Genomic DNA, 20,728 nt, shown 5'->3' on the forward strand with positions numbered 1-20,728 from the left:
TTTTTTTTTAATTATATATATATATAAATGATCTGATTTAAAGATTCAAATGCATACTAAGTTAGGAAGAACTTTGACTCTTTCAAGAATAGAGAAGTACTGCAGTGAGGTCTTGACAGATTAGAGGGTTGGTCAATCACCTACTATATGAAGTTTAACAGGAGCAAATGCCAAGTTCTGCACCCAGGACAGGGCCAATCCTGAATATATGTACAGACTGGGAGCCAATAAGATGGAGAGCAGTCCCACAGAAAAGAATCCGGGGGTTCTAGTTGATGGCAAGTTGAATCTGAAGTAGCAGTGTGCCCTGGCAGCCAAAAGAGTTTAAGTATCATCCAAATATTAAATATATGGAAAAATGGTATAAGACAGCATAAGTGGAATTTAGTTAAAACGCTACGGCCCAAGACTTGGTTTTAGCTAAAGCGATTTTTGTGATGGCACACATATTCAGATTAAGTCACACAAAATGCATAAGCTTTTTCTTTTTTTTTAAATATTTTGTAGGTATACTTTTTTGTCATGTATAAATATCAGCATTCACACCTTAAAACTTATTCTGGAGAGTTCACTGCCAAAGGGAATACATACCTGGTCATGTTGGTTTGTATGTCTGACAAGATAACGTAGAAAATCAAATCTGGAGCATTTACGAACTAGAATGAGGTCAGCTGAACCATCTGCTAGATGAGCTGCTGGTGAAAGACCTTTTGGACTTCGTGGACAGGCACAGCTCATGTTTACTACATTGATGGCTAGAAATTTTCCTTTAATAACCTTCCATTCTTCTTCATCTTCTGAAACACATCAATAAACACATGGATATCGGATACTGTTTGATCTACACATGAGAACAGTAAGAAGCAATTCTTTATTGGCATGGTACAATATTTTACTAGCCATGTTTATGCACTGTCAATACGTATCTAAACAAAAAAAGACTCCTAGATTTCATATATTAACAGAAGAAGTTGCTTCCTCCCTTCACACACCATCATTATTTTCTAGTGCTGCTTATCATTTCTGAAATAGGCATATCAAATTCAAGATCGATGTTTTGGGGGTAAAATCACTAAGTTTCAGGCAAGGAAAAGAGACAGGCAGGTTATAACTCTTGCAGGTTAAAATGTTCAGGGGGATTTTTAATTTTATTCTTACTGTTCAACATGTTATTCTTAAGCAAGCAATGATGCAGAGATAGTGGCTTAGTGTCTGGTTTCCAACCCACTCCTCTTTCAGCCTCAATGCCACAAACTATATTGAAAAACAAACAAAGCCAAACTAAAACAAAAAAAGATCAAAAGAGAGAAGATGACCCCGGGTTCAGGAAGGGCCAGCATGCAGCATATCAGCAGCCTGTTAAGGAACTTCTAAAAAAATGCCTGCAGATGAACAGTAGTAACAAAGATATTGCAAAAATATTCAGGGACTGCAGGGAAGAAAAAATGTTTTCAGTAATATAACACTGTTCTATTATATTAGACCTAAACTGACTTTAAACGTGTGATGAAGTAGATACTAACAGGAAGCAGAGGAAATTTCTGGAATGAAAACTGTTTATACTGGCACCGCTTCTTGTATAAGGATAAAAATAGATTAGAAAAGCCTTTGCATTTTTACATTAAACATGATTGCCTTCCTTACTACAATAAAAAAAGCCATAAAGCAGCCATAACATTATGCTTCATCTCCAAATATAAGTGGGCTCAGATATATCAAATGAAAAACTCCACAGAACTAATGATCCTAGAATAGTCTATGGAGATGCACAGTTTGAAAACTGTAGTCCAAGTGTCACTGTAAATGATCGGGGTAAAAATTAAGGAACAGACAAGATAAAGTTTGTTTATGAAAGTTTGTTTAACCAATTTGATCGTCAAACCACAGCCAGCTAGTTTTTGAGCCATATTAACTAACTAATAGCAACTTAGAAATCTAATATTATTCAGTTGCTCATGTTGGGGTTAATTCATAATTAATTGTTCAAGGTGCTTCCTTGATGAGACAATAGATGACTTGAACATAGATATTTCATGTCCTGCAATTCCATTATTTTTTACTATCTTAGTTCTTAAATCTCACTATCTCATCTGTTATATTTACTTTACAGAGTCATTACCACCATCGCCTAGGTAAATGGTGGACCTAAATTCTATAATACATTTACTTTGAATTGACCTCTTCAAAGCTCTATACACCAGAAGAAAGAAGGAAAAAAAATAACGTAGCTCATCTTTGTTCTTTCAACTTCTCTATCTTCTTGAACTTCTTTCTTTTTAATTATTTTTAAAAATTCTTTGAAACTTCTTGCCATCCCCCCTTTTTTAGTACTTAAAAAAATTCAACACCAGGAAAACCAGAGTAGGATTGTAATATGACAGAAGTCTTAAAGCAAACTAAAAAGAACTTCATATCTTTTTCCATCTAGTCTATCCTCCATATGTTCTGATAAACAAATCAGTAATAAAAGAAACGCAGCTTTGTTAGATTCAACATTTTTGCATCATTTGCCAGAGTGGTTTTAAGTATCGTTTGTGTTTGCTTTACTGCTGATCATTTTTTACGTGCTTTCAAAAAGGACATTACAGAGAGAAATCATTTAAATTAGTTTCAAAATGTGTATTTTAAGAAAAAACAAAGACATAAATCAAACTACAGAATGACTTGTTCAGGCTGCAGGCAAATGATGAGACCGTTCTGAGACTAAGGCAGTCAAAAAGAACATAAGAAAATACTGAAAACATGAGATATTGTGCAACCCAGCAGTTCTCAGTGTGAGAAAGTGAGAAAAGTTACAGACAGCATCATGCAGAATGTCTGAATTTCACAGGCGGTAAGGGGAGTTACTGGAAGGACTGTATAGAGAACTGAGGGAGACCACCTGTAGGGGAGCTGAACCTTGAAAAGCCAACAGCATCTACTTAATTGGATGACCTATGCAATACTGGTACAATCAGCAATATCAATCTGGGACACTGATGTAACAAAACTGGAAACAGTGAAATTCAGCTAGAAACAGCTGTTTATTTGGGAGAAGAAAAGGCTGGAGAAATCAAGAATAGTGAATTGTTCCTGTTCACTTACTACATGGAGAAGAGACTACACAGCAAAGAAAAGCAGCTACTGAAAGTAAAATTTAGAACAGTGTCCTACAAAATTATTTGCATGTCTCATGCTAAGCAGACGATAGCAGTCAATTGTTCAACTAATATATGTATTACACTTTCTTCAGCCCTTGCTCCTTTGCTGGATCAAAGCTATTAAAAACAAATATAATGAACAAAAAAAAACACCCAAAAAAAGAAAAAAGGCAATTTCTAACTACAATTATTTCCTCCTACTCATGAGATTTTCTTACTGAAAAGAATCTTGGTATCACATTTAATACCTAAAATGATATTATGTAAAGTGATTTCTTTTATTTATGCTTCAATTCAGTTATACAGGCTTTACAGGCTACCAGTGAATCTCTACAGCATGATGATACTCTTTGCAAACAAATGGCTAGAACCACACACAGAAACTGTGCAAAGTAATTGTGATTACAAGACAAACTAGGTCATAAGGACCAATTGTTGTGTTAAGAAAATTATAGTATTATGCACTGGGCTCTGCAAGAAAAAAAAGAGAGAGCATATACAAGCCCCCAGAGTAAGTTTGCTTGCTGTTTGAGAGGGGATATTCAAGAAGACAATCTGAGACCAGAGACTAAAGTCAGCCAATTGAAGTTCCATATTTTCTTTCTGCAAAGTCAGAAGTGCTTCCTACTAGTAGTAATTGGACATAAAGAGATAAGAAGACTACTGCATAGCATCCAGCATGTAAATTGTTGCTTTAACAAAACAAAGGAAAAGGTATGCCCATATGAAAGTGTAGACATAGGGCCTGGAATGAGAAGAGGATATATATAACGTAACATATATGTTACATAACATATATATGTATAACATAATGAGAGAAAGATGAGAAAAATCTCATTTAAATTAGATTTATTCCTCCATTTACTTACAAATAATTAAATTTGCTAGCTAGGCTATTATTATCCAAATTCACTGTCTCACATGTATTTAACAACTTAAAGAAGGTTGTCTTGTGCGTTAACAAACACTAAGCTGAATCCTCATCTATTCCAGAAGTTCTCTCACTGAACTTCTTTCTGTACTGACTCACAGTTTATCACTCAAATCCTACTCACAAAAGTAAGACAAAATCCCAGCTCACTGAACATATCTTTCTTAAGGAAGCCTAACACATCAAAATATGTAAGTAGTTAATACAATTTTATCAGAATTGTCTGAGGCTTGGGTGGAAGTGATGCCTTAACAAGCTCTTCACTTATCTTTTTTTAAACTTAAAAGAAACATCATTCTAGCAACCTGCAACGACAAACACACTTGAGCTGATATATACAGAAAAACAGTAAGTTCCATAATACTAAATCATTTTCCTTTTTATGATAAGTTACCTTCATGTTTGAATCCACACTTCTTGCGTTGTTCTGCCAGTTGTTGCTCACTTTCCTTGCAAACATAACATCTGAAAACAGAAATACTACTCAGTGCCTGAAAACAAAGATATTAGGTAAAGCACGAACTGAATAACTGTAAGAACTGTAAGAACTTCCCCCTCTATAAGATGAAGCATGGCACCAACCTTGATGTAGCATAAATCACGATAGTCCTGGAGACCCTACAGGTATTTAAATACATTGCTGAAGATTATTGGAGGTAAGCAATAACCTCACATAACCCCAGGTTCACATTCCTCCTCCTGAACTTCACAGTGTTCTTTCAACCATTTCTTCAGCCTGCCAAGGTCCATCTCAGCAGCAGCCTTGACATTCAACATACTGACCACTCCTCCAAACCTGCTACCATCCATAAAACCACTGTCAGTTCATTCTGTACCGCCATCCCAAGTCTTAAATAAAGGTACTGCAAAGTACTGGCCTCACAATTGTTTTCTGAGGCACATCATTAGTAATTTGCTATATGTTGGACACAGCACTCAAAATCTTTCCATATAGCCTAACCAGTTTTCCATCTATCTACTAACGTAGTATACAGTTCATTGATTTAATTTTAAGAATACTACAGAAAACACTATCAAAGGCCTTGCTAAAATTAAGGTATTTAACACCGTTTCTCTCTCATCCACAGGCAAAGGAGGCATTTCCCCTATCTTTTGTCATTGGGTCCGCTGCACTACTAAGCACTAGGCCCACATTTCCTTCCACCTTTTTATGATCGACATCCATAAATAATCCCTTTCATGACATAATGCTCTTCATATCCCTCACTCATTTCAACTGTACCCATACTCTGTCTTTCCCAGTGGCATCCCTACATGTTGAGCCAATGTGTCTGTGCTCCTCTGAGGCAACCCGTTCCACCTCTAGTTTCTGTTTACTTCTCAGTTACATTTTGATTTTGGCCAGATCTTGCATTATCACACTGCTCTTTTTTCATGTTTATTCAAGTTTCTGCATATCAGAATGGTCTGTTCATGTACTACATACATCCTTAAAAACCAATGAACTCTTCTAGACCTCTTTGTCCTCCACTGTTGCATGGGATCTTGCCAAGATTCCTGAATAAACCAACATCTGTTCTTCTGAAATTCAGGGCTGTAATTCTACATTTTGTCTTGCTTTTTTCTCTGGGGATTTTAACCTTTGTAATCTCACAGTCACTGCTGCCAAGTCTACCATCAACTGCCACATCCCCATCTTCATTTCCTCCAGCTGTCTAAAAGCATAAAATGGTTTGGGTCAGAAGGGACTTTAAAGTCCATTTCCAAACCACCTGCTGCAGTTGAGTTGTCACCCACTAGATAAGACTGCCTCAAGTCCAAAGAGTTCACGTGCATACAGTACTCACGTGGGCAATCTTACCCTTTCTATGCAGTCTCAAGGAGACACTAGCTCTGCAATCATGCAGACACTAGCTATGCAATTATAACTTCTCATTTCACACAACATACTACATGTGTTTGTGCTGAGGTACTTGAAATAGACTCCCAGTCAGGTTGATATGATGGGGGGGAAGCTCTTACTCTCCAGTGTAGTTTCTATACACTTTCTCAGTACCTATTATGGCCTTTTCTTCTCTCCAAAATATAGAAAGCCTCAGCACACCTATAATCTGACCCTCCTTACAAGGCTAGCCATTCTGTTTGCAGAGGTTGCTCCAACTTGACAGATGGGTGCCACTCCTCCACAAAATTTATGTTTTATAAAGAATGTTCTTTAGTCATAAAAAACATCAGTCAGGTTTGCAGGTGGTTTCCTCTGTCTCCTGTAGGAAGCAGTCTTCAGTGACTATCACACACTTCACTCATTCCTTGCACTGAAGGATTTGGGCTCCTGTCTCTGGAAAGATATTTTCAATCTACTGTTAATCTTCTCAGTTGCTAGATAGCTTGCTCACCTCTATACTTTCATGGCAATTCAGTGTTTTACCAAAACACACCTTTTACAGGTGAGGCCACTGTTGCCCATAAACCCAGGTTCAGGGAGACACATCAGGCACTCTTCCATACCGAGACCTGGATGACAGTTTTCTCCATCTGGAGCACCCCTAGCATCAAGGCACCTGATGTGTCAGAACTGTAGCTCTAGCTAGTTCCTGGAGACCAGGTACTGTATTCCATGTAGTTTCACAGTTTCTGACTCCTCTGTACCCTGCTGCGCTGTTAGCTACTGTGACAATTGCTATATCTCTGTTAGCTGCAATTATATATCAAGAATAATAAATAATAACACGTAACTTGAAGCAAGAGAACGCAAAGAGAAAGGAAGAAAAGTGAGAAGATTGTTAGACCCCTTGACTGAATAAACAAGTGAAGAATATCACACTAAATTTTCAGAGGGTAATATTCTACAAAAAAAAGACTAAACAGACAGCAGTTTATTAAATGACCTATTCTCACAACAAGTTGTTGTCACGAGACCGAAACATTAATAAAATTGTTAGTTCGAATTACAGTGTGAACATTTGAAAATTAATTATTCCCATTTTCAGAAACTTTGAGGCATCCAAAGTTGGCATTCATTAGCAGTAATAAAGTATAGTGCCCTCAGTATCTTTTTAACAGCATGCTGTTAAGCTTTGTTTAATCTAAAACTAGGAGTGAGAGGACACTAACAAAAAATTACTTTTTTTTTTTCTAACCTGAAAAAATATGGTATTCCCTTTAATGAGTAAATTTTTTTTTTAAAAAGCACATCTCTTCAGAGCAAGTGTTTTGATATTAAATAACAACATTGCTGTAACCTCAATTTACATACATTTACAAACAGTATCCAGAGATAAACAGTAGCCTACCCTGTTCTGCAGCTATCTTTATCTCGTGGAGATCCCAGTGTGTGTTTTGCTGGTTGAAAAGAAATTGTTCCTTCATAGTAATGATGAGAAAGAAAAGTCTTGACGCCTACATAAAAGAGGTATTAAGCAGCATTAAGCCTTTACAAAGCCACATTGCAAACACCTCTGCTTACATCCTTTGATTGTTGTTCTCCTTCCTTCTCTAAGGACCACAAAAAATAGCTTTTCTCCCCAAGCTCGCAGCTTTTTGTGTTCTGATGTCTTAGACTGGAAAAGGACATATTCTTCTCTCCCTCACAAAGACTTTAACGTTTCCATGCAGGGCTCTTACTCTGACTGATGTCTTTAGAAGACAACTGAAAATTTTAGTCATATCGTAAATCAAAAAAGTCAAAAATACTTTCCGGTAGTATAAGATTTGCCCAAATATTAGTTACCTGGGCTAAATCACTAAGCTCTGTCCATAAAGCTGAAAGATACAAGCAGTTCATGAGCTGATGTCCAGAACAGAAGAGACCCTCTTTCCAACTAAGAAAGTCAAAATGATTAACACCAAAAAGATATTAATTTTGGGCAGCAATCACTAGGCGAGAGGTGATACAGTGCTAAAGTGCTAGCAATTTTACTACTAAAGAAGATAATCAAATTTTAGTTAGATTTGCTTTCAACATCATTCATGACAGTTCAAAATTTTTTGTTTCTTTATAAGATCATAAAATATGAAAGTACTAGTTACAAGTTAATCTGCTAACTGTGCTATTTTGTCAAATTCATACTTCAATAAAAGCAAACTCTTAACGGTATTCCTCAAGTTACACACTTTTACAGAACACAGTATCATAGAACAGCTTGGGCTGCAAGGAACCTTGAAGATCATTTAGTTCCAAGCCCCTGCCATGGCAGGGACGCTTCCCACCAAACCAGGTTGCCTGGAACCCCATCCAACCTGGTCTTGAATGCCACAAGAGATGTGGTATCCACAACTTCTTTGGGCAATTTGTTTCAGTGCCTCTGAGTCAAAAATTTTCTTCTGATATATTATCTAAATCTCTCCTCTTTTACTTTAAAACCATTCCTCCTTTTCCTGTCATTAAGAGACTATGCAAAAACTTGGTCTCCATCTTGTTTATAAACTCCTTTTAAGCAGTGGAAAGCCCCACTGAGGACTCGTCTCCCTGGAGCCTTCTCTCCCCCAGCACAAAGAAGCTCAAATCCCTCGGGCTTTCTTCTTGGAAAGGTGCTCTGAGCATCCTTGTGGCTCTCCTCTGGGCCTGCTCCAACAGCTCTGCATCTAGAGTCCCAGGCCTGGATGCAGCACTCCAGGTGGGGCCTTACAAGGAGAAAGCAGAAGGGGACAATCACCTTCCTCACCCTGCTGGCCACTCCTCTTTCAGTGCAGCCTAGAATACGGTTGGCCTTCTGAGACAACATGATTCAATGTAATTGGCATCACAAGAAATTTAAAACCAAGTTCCTTACATTTATAAGGTTCAGAGAAGCTTGGTTCAGGGAAGGGATATCAGCTGCTCCAATATGCTTACATAAGAACATAATAATTATTCAAGTTACCTGAATAGTCATATCTCATCGGACCCATCCACCGTTTCTTTTCACTGTCTTTCAAAACGTCTCCATAAAAACCGTAACCCAACAATGATACAGCATACTTCAAAAATGTGTTGTTATGATGCACAGATGAGACATCCAAAGGCTGACAGTCACCTACAAAGGTAAGTGCAAGGTTCTATTAAGGCTGCTTTTGTTTCAAGATGCAAATGTGATAATAGCTTCAATATTACAGACTTTTAAAATAAAAAACCCGTAACCTATATTTATACACATCGTGTACACTTTTTTTAGTACTTGCATAAGAAGAAAATATTTTTGGACAACTGATTTCTTTTAATATTTAAAAACCATTTAGTACTAAGTGAAAAGAATGGCCAGTATTCTAGAAATACACAAAGATGACTTTACACTCATGCAGTGTAGGAGTGGGAGGGTGTATCATACAAGAAGTCAAAGCAACATCTGTAGATCTACTGAATACTAGGTCCTGTATTTCATAATAACAAGAGGACTCTGATGTCCGTGTAGTGGAAGTTTTGGGAGTGGTTTGATGTAGTTTTCTATTGCCTTGTATTCTACTTATTTTAAAAAGTTTGACAGTATGTTGTTTAACTCTATGCCCATTGTCTCTCATCCTTTCAGCACAGATCACTGTGAAGTCCTTTCCACATAATTAAGAAACACACATAGAAATTTAAATACCTATATTTACATGCCCGTTTAATAGTCCAGTTAAAATATTGTGATGCTAAGTACATATTGGAAACAGCTCTTCAATCCTAGTCAAGTGGTGCTAAACTCCAGACGTGCTGTACAATTTTAACCATAAGTAAGCAGAGAAGCACATCTGTAAGTCTTTGCAACAACGGCTCCTAAGATTGCAACTGTTATGCAATCAGTAAGCAGGTGAAGTAACAATCATCTGGAAATCCCATCCTTATACAACATGCTTATAACTGACTATCTTGTACAATTTTTCAAACAAAGTATAAAGAACTACATGACTATGATTCTTCATTATGTGGCTGATAGGACTGACATCACTAGTCACAATACAGTGAATGCACAAGCTATCTCCACCTCTTTTAATCCCAATACAATTCGGGGACTGTATTACTTGAGGACTTTAACAGTGGCAGTGTCAGTATCTCCACTTACTGATGGTAACGTATCAAACAAGTATTTACAGACAACTATTCGTCTTCCTCCCTACCTTCTTCTCGACTATACGATTTTCAGATTACAAAGTGGCAATTATAAGCAATTCCAGTCAAACAGAAGTCACACTTGTAACCTAGCATGAAAGTATTAAATTGCACAAGATTACTTACACAAATAATGTTTTCTAAAATGTATAAGCTACTCATGATAGCTTTCTTTAAGAGAGATTTATCATCCAATAATTTACACTGTTTATTCTATTTTTCTGCTATTTTAATATCATGCTAGAGAGCACGATAGTATTTTCATAGCAAACAGTGAACTGTGACCACTCACCTATAATAATATGAAGAGCTGATGTTACTGGATCAGAAATACCAACAGTTGAATAGCATACACAATCTGTTGAGCCTGAAAAATGAAGACCAAGAAATTACTTTATATCTTTTCAAAGCAAGCACTATTGGTATGGTACTCCAAATAAAAGCTTTATGTTATTGCAGCCTGCCTGTTTGTATTTCATGGAACAAAGTAAATACATACAAAAATTATGATTTATATTGGAACAGTAACTTTCTTCCTGCAGAAAATAGAACCTATTTGCTCTTGTACAAAGGCCCTCCAGTATGTATGAAATTAATGTACAGCAGTTAGTGAAGGAAAATCAGAAGATTAAGGGACGTTGTTACAGCTTTTGCATTAGTTATGGAAGGGAATGGAGAAAGGTGTATGCTGATCTCAAGAAGAGATACCAGTCTCCCACTTTCTGGGGCGTGCTCTAAGTCCCAGGCTGTCAACATCCCCGCCTTCCTCCAGTGCATCTTAAAAACACAAACCTGTGTGTTGTTCAATTATTTGAAAGTTAATATTTGCTTTCAGGAGTTGATTTACTGATAGGAGAGCAAACTAGACAGAAATACGCTTTTACAGTCTTCAGCAAAATATCTAAAAGCATAAAAATCTAAGATTTAGGTTTCACCTGCATTCTGTTTTTTCTAACTACTTCAGACCACTCCTCACTCAGTATGCCCACTCAGTACTATTAGCTGCCACATAGAGCTAGACAACACTCTCTCAAGCCCTGTAACAACTATCTAAGAGCCTACTGGAGAGTTCTGAATTCTATTCTGCAGCAAGCACTTGGAAGTCAGTGTCAGATGTACCAATGCATATAATTTGTTACAGCACATGACTCCAAATCTATCTTGTAGTTTTTCTACTGACTTTCCACAAAAGAAATTCCCTGAAAGAGAAGGCTGGGAACACGAAAACAAAAACTTACTTCGTTTACATATCTAATCTTAGATTTGCTACTGATTCACAACCAGATAGAGAGCACTTGATTTCTAAATTGAAGTAAAATAGAAAATTAGAAATGGAAGAATGACCAATCACTGTTTAAAAATTCACTTATGATTCTTTCTCGCTTTGAAAGCAATGAGAACATGTACCATCATGAATGGGAACACCAAAAAAATCCTCTGCCTCTGACTCATTTCTCAGTTAACGGACATCATTTCCCCTATCAGTTATGTGCACAAGAAGCTTCTATCAAGCAAACATTATGCAGAAGGCAGCCACTGCGAGCAAGGAGCAGCTCCAGGAGCCAGTTAAAAAAAAAGCAGAGCTGCAGAACAAAAGAAACACTGTGATTAAGATCTCCTTCCTCGAAGATGGAGGTTTGTGATGCTGCAAGTGTACCATTGCAAGCATATGTAGCTGAAGAGGAAACAACTGCAATTTCTTTCAATATCACATTAGATAAGATACACAGAAAATGTTACTTGTGCCTCATATTGTCATCTATACTCATTAATTCCACTAAAGCAAAAAATAAAACTAATTACTTTTAAAAAGATACAAATAAACAAAAAAAAGAGCCACAAGAAGATATAAGCCGTTCTTATTCTGCTCAACGTACAAGCCTAGTACTTTGAATCATAGAATTGCTCAGGTTGGAAAAGACCTTCAAGATCATCAAGTCCAATCTCAACCTAGCCAGTTATCCAGCCTTTCAACTTTCTTCAAGCTGTATTCTGCTATGAGGATTACCCTGAAGTCCCATTCAGCATCTTGAATCATTTGAAGGGCCCTAGAAAATAAGACATCTGCAAAGTACTGCCAGTTACAACACAGGATTGACAGGTTCCTCTGACTGTAGTGATTAGGCACTTCCTGATTATAACATGAATTCAGGCATCCACCAAACATGCAGACAGTCAAGCATAATAATCAAGATCTGAAAATCGATTCCACTTTGGAACTTCTCCTAAGAAGATTAATCCTGTTACCTAAACAACAGCAGCCACCAGTGTTGAAGTGCTACACATGACTCTGCTTGGCTTCCAACTGCTCCTGTAGTACACTAGACATAGGGGATTAATACATTTCAGAGGGCACTACGCCACTGTAGATAAACAGCTGAATCCCAGACTAAATACCTAAAGCACCTCAGCTACAGGAAGTTCTCATCCCAAACATTTTAATACTAAGAATCTACTGAGAATGGTGTGCAGAGGACAGAGCAACTCTTTAGCCTTAGCTTAGCTGGTCCATGACAAAATGGGTCTAATTGCTTTGAATCTTTATCACATATCATGTATGTCTCATTAATCCATTTTCCCCAGAGTATTTATTAGGAGGGTTTATATAGCCACACAACTGCTATACAGGCAAATTCTTCTATGTTCTATCCTCCTACAAATTTAAAACATTTAACATATTAATGATATAAAAATGAATCAAGTTAACTTTTGTTTAACTGTAAGGAGAAGTGATTAATATGTATTTATTTAGATAAGACAGCTTGTAACTCATACTCTCCATGAAACATTTCTGGTAAAGCCAAGAAGGTAAGAGTCTGCATTACAGAAGATGCAGTGGAGTTAAATAACCAGATTTGTAACCAGACAGCCCCTTTCCACCGTATGTACATGAAAATATCATCTAACAATTGTGAGCAGACAAATTGTCCGGACCAGTGAATCACAGAATGGCTTGGGTTGGAAAGGACCTCAAGGATCATCAAGCTCCAACATTTCCCGCCAAGGCAGGGCCACCAACCTCCACGTTTAATACTAGACCAGGCTGCCCAGGGCCCCATTCAGCCTGGCCTTGAACACTTCCAGGGACGGGGCATCCACAACCTCTCTGGGCAGCCTGTTCCAGCACCTCACCACTCTCTCTGTAAAGAACTTCCCCCTGACATCCGACCTAAATCTTCCCTCCTCCAAGGTGCTCAGACACCACTTAACAAGCTTTAGATCAGTCACAGAACTACCACAGTGATGAGTAAAAACACGGCATTCTTACTTTTGTATGGAAGAATTCGTGCCATAAGATTCTATGGATAAAAATCAACAATTAACAGCTGAAATAAATGAGAGAAAAGCAAAGTATTCAAACTAATCTTTTGAAAAAATGATCAAGACTACTAACTTACCAGTAATTTGCTCAAAACAAAACACATGCTGCTGGGGCTACGACTATTCATTTTTACACTTTCATTGACAGAAATGTGAACAAATCCCAAAGAACTGTAAGACTAAGTACTAAACTAAGCAGATGACAGAAGTAACAGTCAGATGCTGACCCTTTGGTAAGTAATGAATTTAGTAATAAAATAGAAACACTCATTGCTTCATGCAGGATGCCCACACAAACTGGTCACAAGGAAGGCACTTATACAGCACTGGCAGGATTCTCAAAGAAAAATTAGCACGGTAACAGTATTTTGCACTGCAAATAAACAGCTTTAGTGTGGTTCCTGTAAATTGTTCTTAAGTCACCCTAATAATAAAATCTTAAGTGAATCACTTTAAAGGCAGAGTAGCAGCGTATTCCTGTTTGAGTGGCTTGGTGTTTTGAAATACCTAGAAGGTGACTTTTCTGGGAAGTGATTTTCAAATGATGAGGACCTGACATGTTCAAAAGTAAGCAAAGATACTGTTGTTGGGAGACATAAATGATCTGGGCATTCAGAAACCAAGAAACCAATTTCACATCTCTGAAATAACAGGCTGGCTTAAACAGAAACACCTCCAAAGGATCTGAGACTTTTTTTTTTTTCGTCTGTACGTTTTATTTTTGGTAGATAATCACTTCACCAGAGGTTAAATATCACAGCACAACAAAAATAACAATAATGGCAAGTTTAAAAGATGAAATTTATCTCATCTGACTTGTCCTCACAGCAGTCCCAGCATGTTCAGTGTAGTATTTAGCTCTGCCATTTCCACAAGTATAACTGATTTAGAATTACAAAGGTGCAACATAAAACACTGGACTTCAGCTTCCAAATTGAATGTATTCAACCTTGAAATGAGATGCTAACTAAACTGCAAAGATCATTAAATATTACAAACATTGTAACAGGGAAGGCTGTGGATACACCGGAATCTTTAAAAAATTTTTACAGCCCAGAGGACAGTAGTATAGGGATCCAGTCACACTCCATGATTTTATTTCTATCTGCTTTAGAAACTTGTGAATGAATCCCCCACCATTTTTCATGCAAGAAGCCTTTTTTAGCAGTTTTTAGCATTACTTTGCACAGTTACACATCAATATGCTGATTACATTCAGCACATACGCCTTAATCCTAGACATTAGGTCATACCCTTGACTGAAGGGAAAACAAGAAAAAACTGGATATGCTAGAAGCTTCAATTATGACAGCAATTAACATATTGTTTCTGCATGTTATACAATCCTCCCTAGCACTTGGAAGATTCTTCCTCTGCTCCCAGGGTAGGCCATCAGCTTCCATAAGGAGTGAAACCACATTAGTATTATGCCTTAACACAGAGTGCAGCAAGATTTTTTTACCTGCTGAGATCACAAAGGCATTTAATCTGATCTCTTTTACTAGAGGAGCTTCCAACAGCAGATGATGGCTTTGTCTCCTTTTTCTATGCTAGGTTTAGTTTTTAAAAAAAAGAAAAAAAAAAAGAATTACTCTGGCTTATTCTAGAGCGTATAATTTTAAAAGTAAAAATCTGGACAAAACCTCAATGTCACATTTAAAACATAAAAGGTTCTCTCTGACTTTAAGTTTTATGTAGGCATACTATCAATCACTCTGGATATACTGAAAAACCACAGCTGAATTTGCTTTAAGGCTAGCTGGTACTAGCAGGAAATAGTAAGTAAAGAGAAGTTTCTGTATGCACACTGCCTTTTAGTTACCACACTACAGTGTGGAACTGTCTGGTTGCTACAACTTCTGAGTACTTTCAACAGGAGATACAGTCAACTCGCAAATTTAAAAAATGGCTAATTTTTATTGATATTTATTTTGAAATTAAAAAAGATATTTGAATAGAAGCCTTTATTCATGTAAACTAAAATACAAGTTATTTCATAAAAATACACAAGAAATCATAAAACAACTTTATTTTTCTTAAACAAAAGACATAATATAAAGGAATCAAAACAGTTCATTGCCAGCTATCCTAAAAGGGCCAAGCAAAGGCTTTATTCAGACAGAAATGCCTTACAAGAACTATTAAATTTTAAGAAGTTAACAGAGAATGGGATTCTGCCTATTAAATAAAGCTAATTCCTCAAAAAAGATCAGAGATTTTGCATTAAAACACTTTAACATTTGTTGCATTTGTAGTTTCAAACCTTCAATTAATTGCCAGTCTCTGAGCAAAGATCAAGTCTGCTGAATTGAGTGCTAGTTCCAATACAGTCTCTACACAACAAAAGCACAGCAATATGCCATGTTAATACAGCAAACCCACTGAGATGCTGTCACCTTACCCCAGGCTCCTGTCAATACTGAATAAACTACACAAAATAAACTAGACTTTAGAACTTAATCTCTGGGTTACGTTCGCCTTCAATATCCACTGACATGTTCTCAAGGTTTGAAGAAAACGTTGGTTGTAATGAACTGAAAAAGCACTATGGATGAAGCTTTCCTCTATTTATGATTTGCACTGCATTACCCCTTTTCACTTTTTATTTTAGGACTGTCAGTTTAGCTAGAAAAACAAAACCAAAACCAAAACCCAAAGAAATACAACTACCTCTTTTTAAGGATTTCATTTATCTGGCAACAAACTCTACTTTCTTTGGGAACAAAGGATCTGCTGGAGTCAATACATGCTCAGAGCTTCATCACCTCAAGTAAAGCACGCTGCCTGCCAGCAGTCACATAAGCAGCACCGAAGACAGCTTCACTAGAAGTTTCAGCAGAAGCTGGAAAAAAAAAAATCATGCTGCCATCCCAAGCACACTGCATTGAACAGCCTTGGTTATTTCATACACAATTTCAGGTCTCTACAATAGCTGTGTATGTTAAGAAAGGGTGAAGATTTGTTCAGTGAGTTTGATAAACAGACCAAATTCATATTCCTATAACAATCTTCTTGTATTTTCATTAACAAAGCATTTTAAATACTGCACAATATAAACTGATCAAGACATGAATTATCTTCACTGCTTCTAAAATCCAAAAACTAATTAACAGAACTTCAAGCTTCCTTATACACCACTGTAAAGAATAACGACTTGAAAATGTTTGAGCCTTAGCACTGATTACATGGCTGTACCTCATGCTAGTTTGGGAACGCAGCATGTAGCATGCATTCAGACAGCAAACAGCTACAACACACAACAATATTCACAAAAGCACTAAAGCACATCTGAGAAGAAAATAACTTGATACATGTTAGCAATACTAAATCCTCAGTGAAGCTCATACTTTTTGGTTGCAACTGGAAAAAAGAACAACACATGAAGAAACTGTTGAAAAAGCAAGGTTAATCTTTCAGTTTTATGATGCTTCTAGTTCATTCTCCTTTCCTATGGGCAAAGAAATAACTTTCAATAATAATGTTCTCTTTTTTCTAAATGTCTACTTACGTCAAGTAATATCACCAAGAACCAAATTTTTCTGAAACCAAATCATATAAGCAAAAACTCTTAATCTAATAAACAAAACTAAGTAAGGGAGATGAAGGGTGGAGCAGTTCACATTCTACTATTTTAATTTACATCTGATTTTAATACTAAGGTTCAGCAAATAAGATCAGAGTCTGCCTATATATAGTAAGTCCCACACAGAACTTTTAACATGTTAGCTAGCAGGAATGAAAAAATATAAAGCGATATTCACATTACAACCTGCAGGTAACTAATCCTTACTGTACTACTAATGTAAGTTACCCTTCTTTCAAGCAACAATTCAGACATTTAGGTTTAGATGCATTCTTCGCAAAGATACAAGGCACATAAAAAAGTCACCTAATGCTTGAGGGTAGAAATATTCTATTTCACCTGATGTATTTTTATTGCTGATGTTAAATTTTCTCATAAAGTCTGTGTTTTAGTTCTAGTCAGATGCTCGTAATATTATTTCACATCTCAGTTCTTTAATTCAAATCTCAAGTGTCTGGCAAAGAAAAGAGAACAGCATACCAATGGCACTGAAAAGTGCACTTGTCTTTTCATACAGTCCTTGAAATTGCAGATGCCACTGAACAGCTGCAAGAATTAATAAAATTTTGGGTGGCACTGTCATGCATGTATCCTTTTGAAGGTATCCTGCAAATTGGAAGAGTGAGATAACATGTGGGCCACTCCATTTAATAGCACGATTGATCCAAAGCGTTACTGTGATCAGTGAAGAAGTTATCATCAAAAAGAAGTGAATAATGAGAGTTTTTACAAATGCCTTTCAACAACAGTAGTCAGGATTGCCTGAAAATGTGGTTGAACTGTGAAGTTACAGCACCTTGCACCTCTAAAAAAAATAGCCAGGGCAGAAAGTGCAGCTCTGTCTGGAACCTGGGGACTGTTTGTTCCTCAGCTACAGTTGCTGAACGCTTTCTGTGATAACAACCAAAGTGGTAAAAAAACAAACAAACAACACAACAAAACAGAATCAAACTGCTGTCAGAACACCGTGAGGCTCTCACTGCAATTCTAATTAACCTTGTAGAGCACGTGCAACTAGAAAACTATTTTTCTCCATGTAAGTCTCTGTTCAATAAAGTTCACTCATTAATGTGTTCAGATGAGCGCAAGCATTACTATCACATCTTATCTTGTATTAACATAAAATAAGACACAAATTAAAAGAGAAAGGAAGAAACAATAAATTTCTCTAGAACTACCCATATAAGATTTCATTTTGGTGCTTTTATGTAATACTATTGCTCGTTTCTCAAGCTTAGCTCTAATTTTGAGAAGTTATGAATAAGAAAAAATTTCAGGTAGAAATCAAAGAAGTAATCTGAAAGTTAACCCTTTCTTACCAGCAGGAATTATGCCAATCCTTATATTGCACTGGACTAACGGTGCTTTGGGATTATTTTGGTCTATGCCAGAGTCCTTCTGCATTCTTCCAATGAGACCATGCATCACTTCACTGAACATGCCGTCCCCACCAACACAAACAACACTGCCAGGAAACACAAATTAGAATGCACACTAACAGTCAATAAACAACACGGCAAATGTTCTACTTAGGGCATGCAATGCACATCAAAATCGTTGTCTTCTCCTCATCCACTTCTACAGACTATAATAGCCCACAGTCAACTTGGCATTAAACAAAACGCAGAAAAAAAATTCAAGCTACACAACCATAAATGCACCTAGACAGTTCTGTAATCTTTGAAAAATGTTGAAATGCAACCTATAAAACCCTCTCTATCCTCTATTGCTGTATGCAGACAGACAGATATAAGTGGAAAATAAAAACAGAAAGAAAACGCTGAACGAGACTGTACATATAGCTTCTGAAGTAAGCAAAATAGCAATTAGGTTTTAACAAAAAAAGGAAAAGGTAAGTTAGTATTTATAAATTACAAAAAGGGAAAGGTAAGTCAGTATTTGTAGATGCAGACAGAAGTGATTTAACACTGCACATTTAATAGGGGCACACGTTACATAAAGGTCAGAAACAAAAAAGCACATGCTTGCATGCTCTTTTGACCATGCTGCTAGCCCAGACAGACAGAAGTCACGTATATCTAAATAACCACTCCTAACAAGGCAGAGCTCTGAATGTTACCAGAAGCAAAACTTTGGTTTACAAAATTAATTCAAATCAGAGATGGTGCAGCAGCTACACAGATCTTCAATATGTTAAAGCTCAGCAGAGTTCACACCCAAGCAAATACTAGGAAATAAAAAACTATTTTACAGCAGTACACATTTCATGCACATTTATAAAACGCCCACTCTGGTTAAAGAATGTTTATGATTTTGGAGTTCCAGTGACTGCAGTTCAAATACACTCTGAATGGAGATGAGACAAATTGAAACTTATGCATACATGATTTGGAACATTTTCTGTTTTCCACAGCAATTATTTCCAATGCAAAAACTAACACTTACTCTTCCACAGTCAGCAATAGATATTGCAGAATGAGCACATATCCCACTGGACAAGTTAACTGATTTACATTTAAGAACTGATGATTTACATTTACTTATTACTGTTTTTTTCAGCATGAGGGAATCCTGAGAAATCAGTCATCTTTTATTTCACGAATGGAGAAGATAGTCTTATAAATACACTGTTCAACTCTAAGTCAAGACCTAAGAGACTGAGAGAAGGGATAAAAGGGTTTTTGTTTCTCATTTTCATAATGAATTTATCTTTTCAAAGCTTAGCTACTTTACTTCTCAGCTTCAGAAACCTGTCTCATCTTTCTGAGTAGCCTCTAAGAGGAAGTAGGTAAAAGTTTCCACGTCAGTTTAAGGTCTGTGCCATGCTAGTAGTGTTCTTTATGTAATACATAGTATGTGCTGGCTTAGTGATGACAGAATAATATGAACCTGTATTCCTATTGATGGTAAATATTGACAGTTGAAAAGAAATAAATCACATACACAAAATTAGCATGATCAAACTCATTGCAAACATCAGGTCATCAATGTGTGAGAGACACGTATGAAGGTACCTGATGGAGGACTACTCTAAGAGAGTGCTGGAGTGCCTCTTCCATTTTGGATTTATTTTTCTAATGGAATAGCATTCCACTTGTTAAGATGGTATCAGTAAACTATAAGGACTGATTTAAAATTAACGTTTCCTATTTTGTTGTGCTGGCCCATGACCTGTGGTGGATGTCGATGGTACGGCAATAGGGTTTGAACCTTCCCCCCAATAATCCATTACGTTTTGCAGCTGTGTGACAAATGGCAGCAGAGAAGCAGTCTCACAGAATAGTGTCTGACACAGAAATGTGTGTGAAGCAAAGGTGTGTCACTGAATTCCTCTGTGTGGAAAAAATAACACTCACTGACATTCATCTATGCTTGTAGAATATTTGTGGAGCACAAACAGTGGATGTTGGCACAGTGAGTGGAGTGATATGTTTCAGCAGTGGTGACAGCAGTGAAAACAAGCCACACTAGGGAAAGCCTTGAAGCTTTTTTTTTTTTTTTTTTTGCATGCAGGCATTACTGGTGAAAACATAGATAATGATGGTGACCATGTTGAAAAACAGTGTTTTGTAGCTGATAGTTAGTGTGCTCTTTGTAGCTGTTGTAGTTTCCGTGGAAATAAATAGGAGGCATTACTTTCAGAGCGACTCACGTAGATATGCTAAAGGAGGTGAGTAGCAAGCCCATGAGACAAATGAGTTTTAAATAATCTATGGTCCCTTCCAACCTCAACCTCTCTGAACTAATTCAAAAACTAGAAAAAA

General features: G+C 36.8%; 1 protein-coding gene across 1 annotated transcript in view; it reads right to left on the minus strand.

Annotated features, from left to right (window-relative positions):
* Nucleotides 1-485: 485 nt before the first annotated feature.
* CERK (ceramide kinase) overlaps nucleotides 486-20,728 on the minus strand; it is a 33,450-nt gene continuing 13,207 nt past the window's right edge. Inside the window, exons 7-12 of the mRNA XM_031552114.1 lie at nucleotides 18,323-18,468; nucleotides 10,392-10,466; nucleotides 8,895-9,047; nucleotides 7,326-7,431; nucleotides 4,466-4,536; nucleotides 486-797 (exon numbers count right to left, since the gene is read on the minus strand). Coding sequence (XP_031407974.1) covers nucleotides 541-797; nucleotides 4,466-4,536; nucleotides 7,326-7,431; nucleotides 8,895-9,047; nucleotides 10,392-10,466; nucleotides 18,323-18,468 — 808 coding nt within the window. The 3' untranslated portion in view covers nucleotides 486-540. The remainder of the gene's footprint in view (nucleotides 798-4,465; nucleotides 4,537-7,325; nucleotides 7,432-8,894; nucleotides 9,048-10,391; nucleotides 10,467-18,322; nucleotides 18,469-20,728) is intronic.

This window comes from Meleagris gallopavo, chromosome 1 (genome assembly GCF_000146605.3).
Source record: "Meleagris gallopavo isolate NT-WF06-2002-E0010 breed Aviagen turkey brand Nicholas breeding stock chromosome 1, Turkey_5.1, whole genome shotgun sequence".
In the NCBI taxonomy this organism is placed as follows: Eukaryota; Metazoa; Chordata; class Aves; order Galliformes; family Phasianidae; genus Meleagris; species Meleagris gallopavo.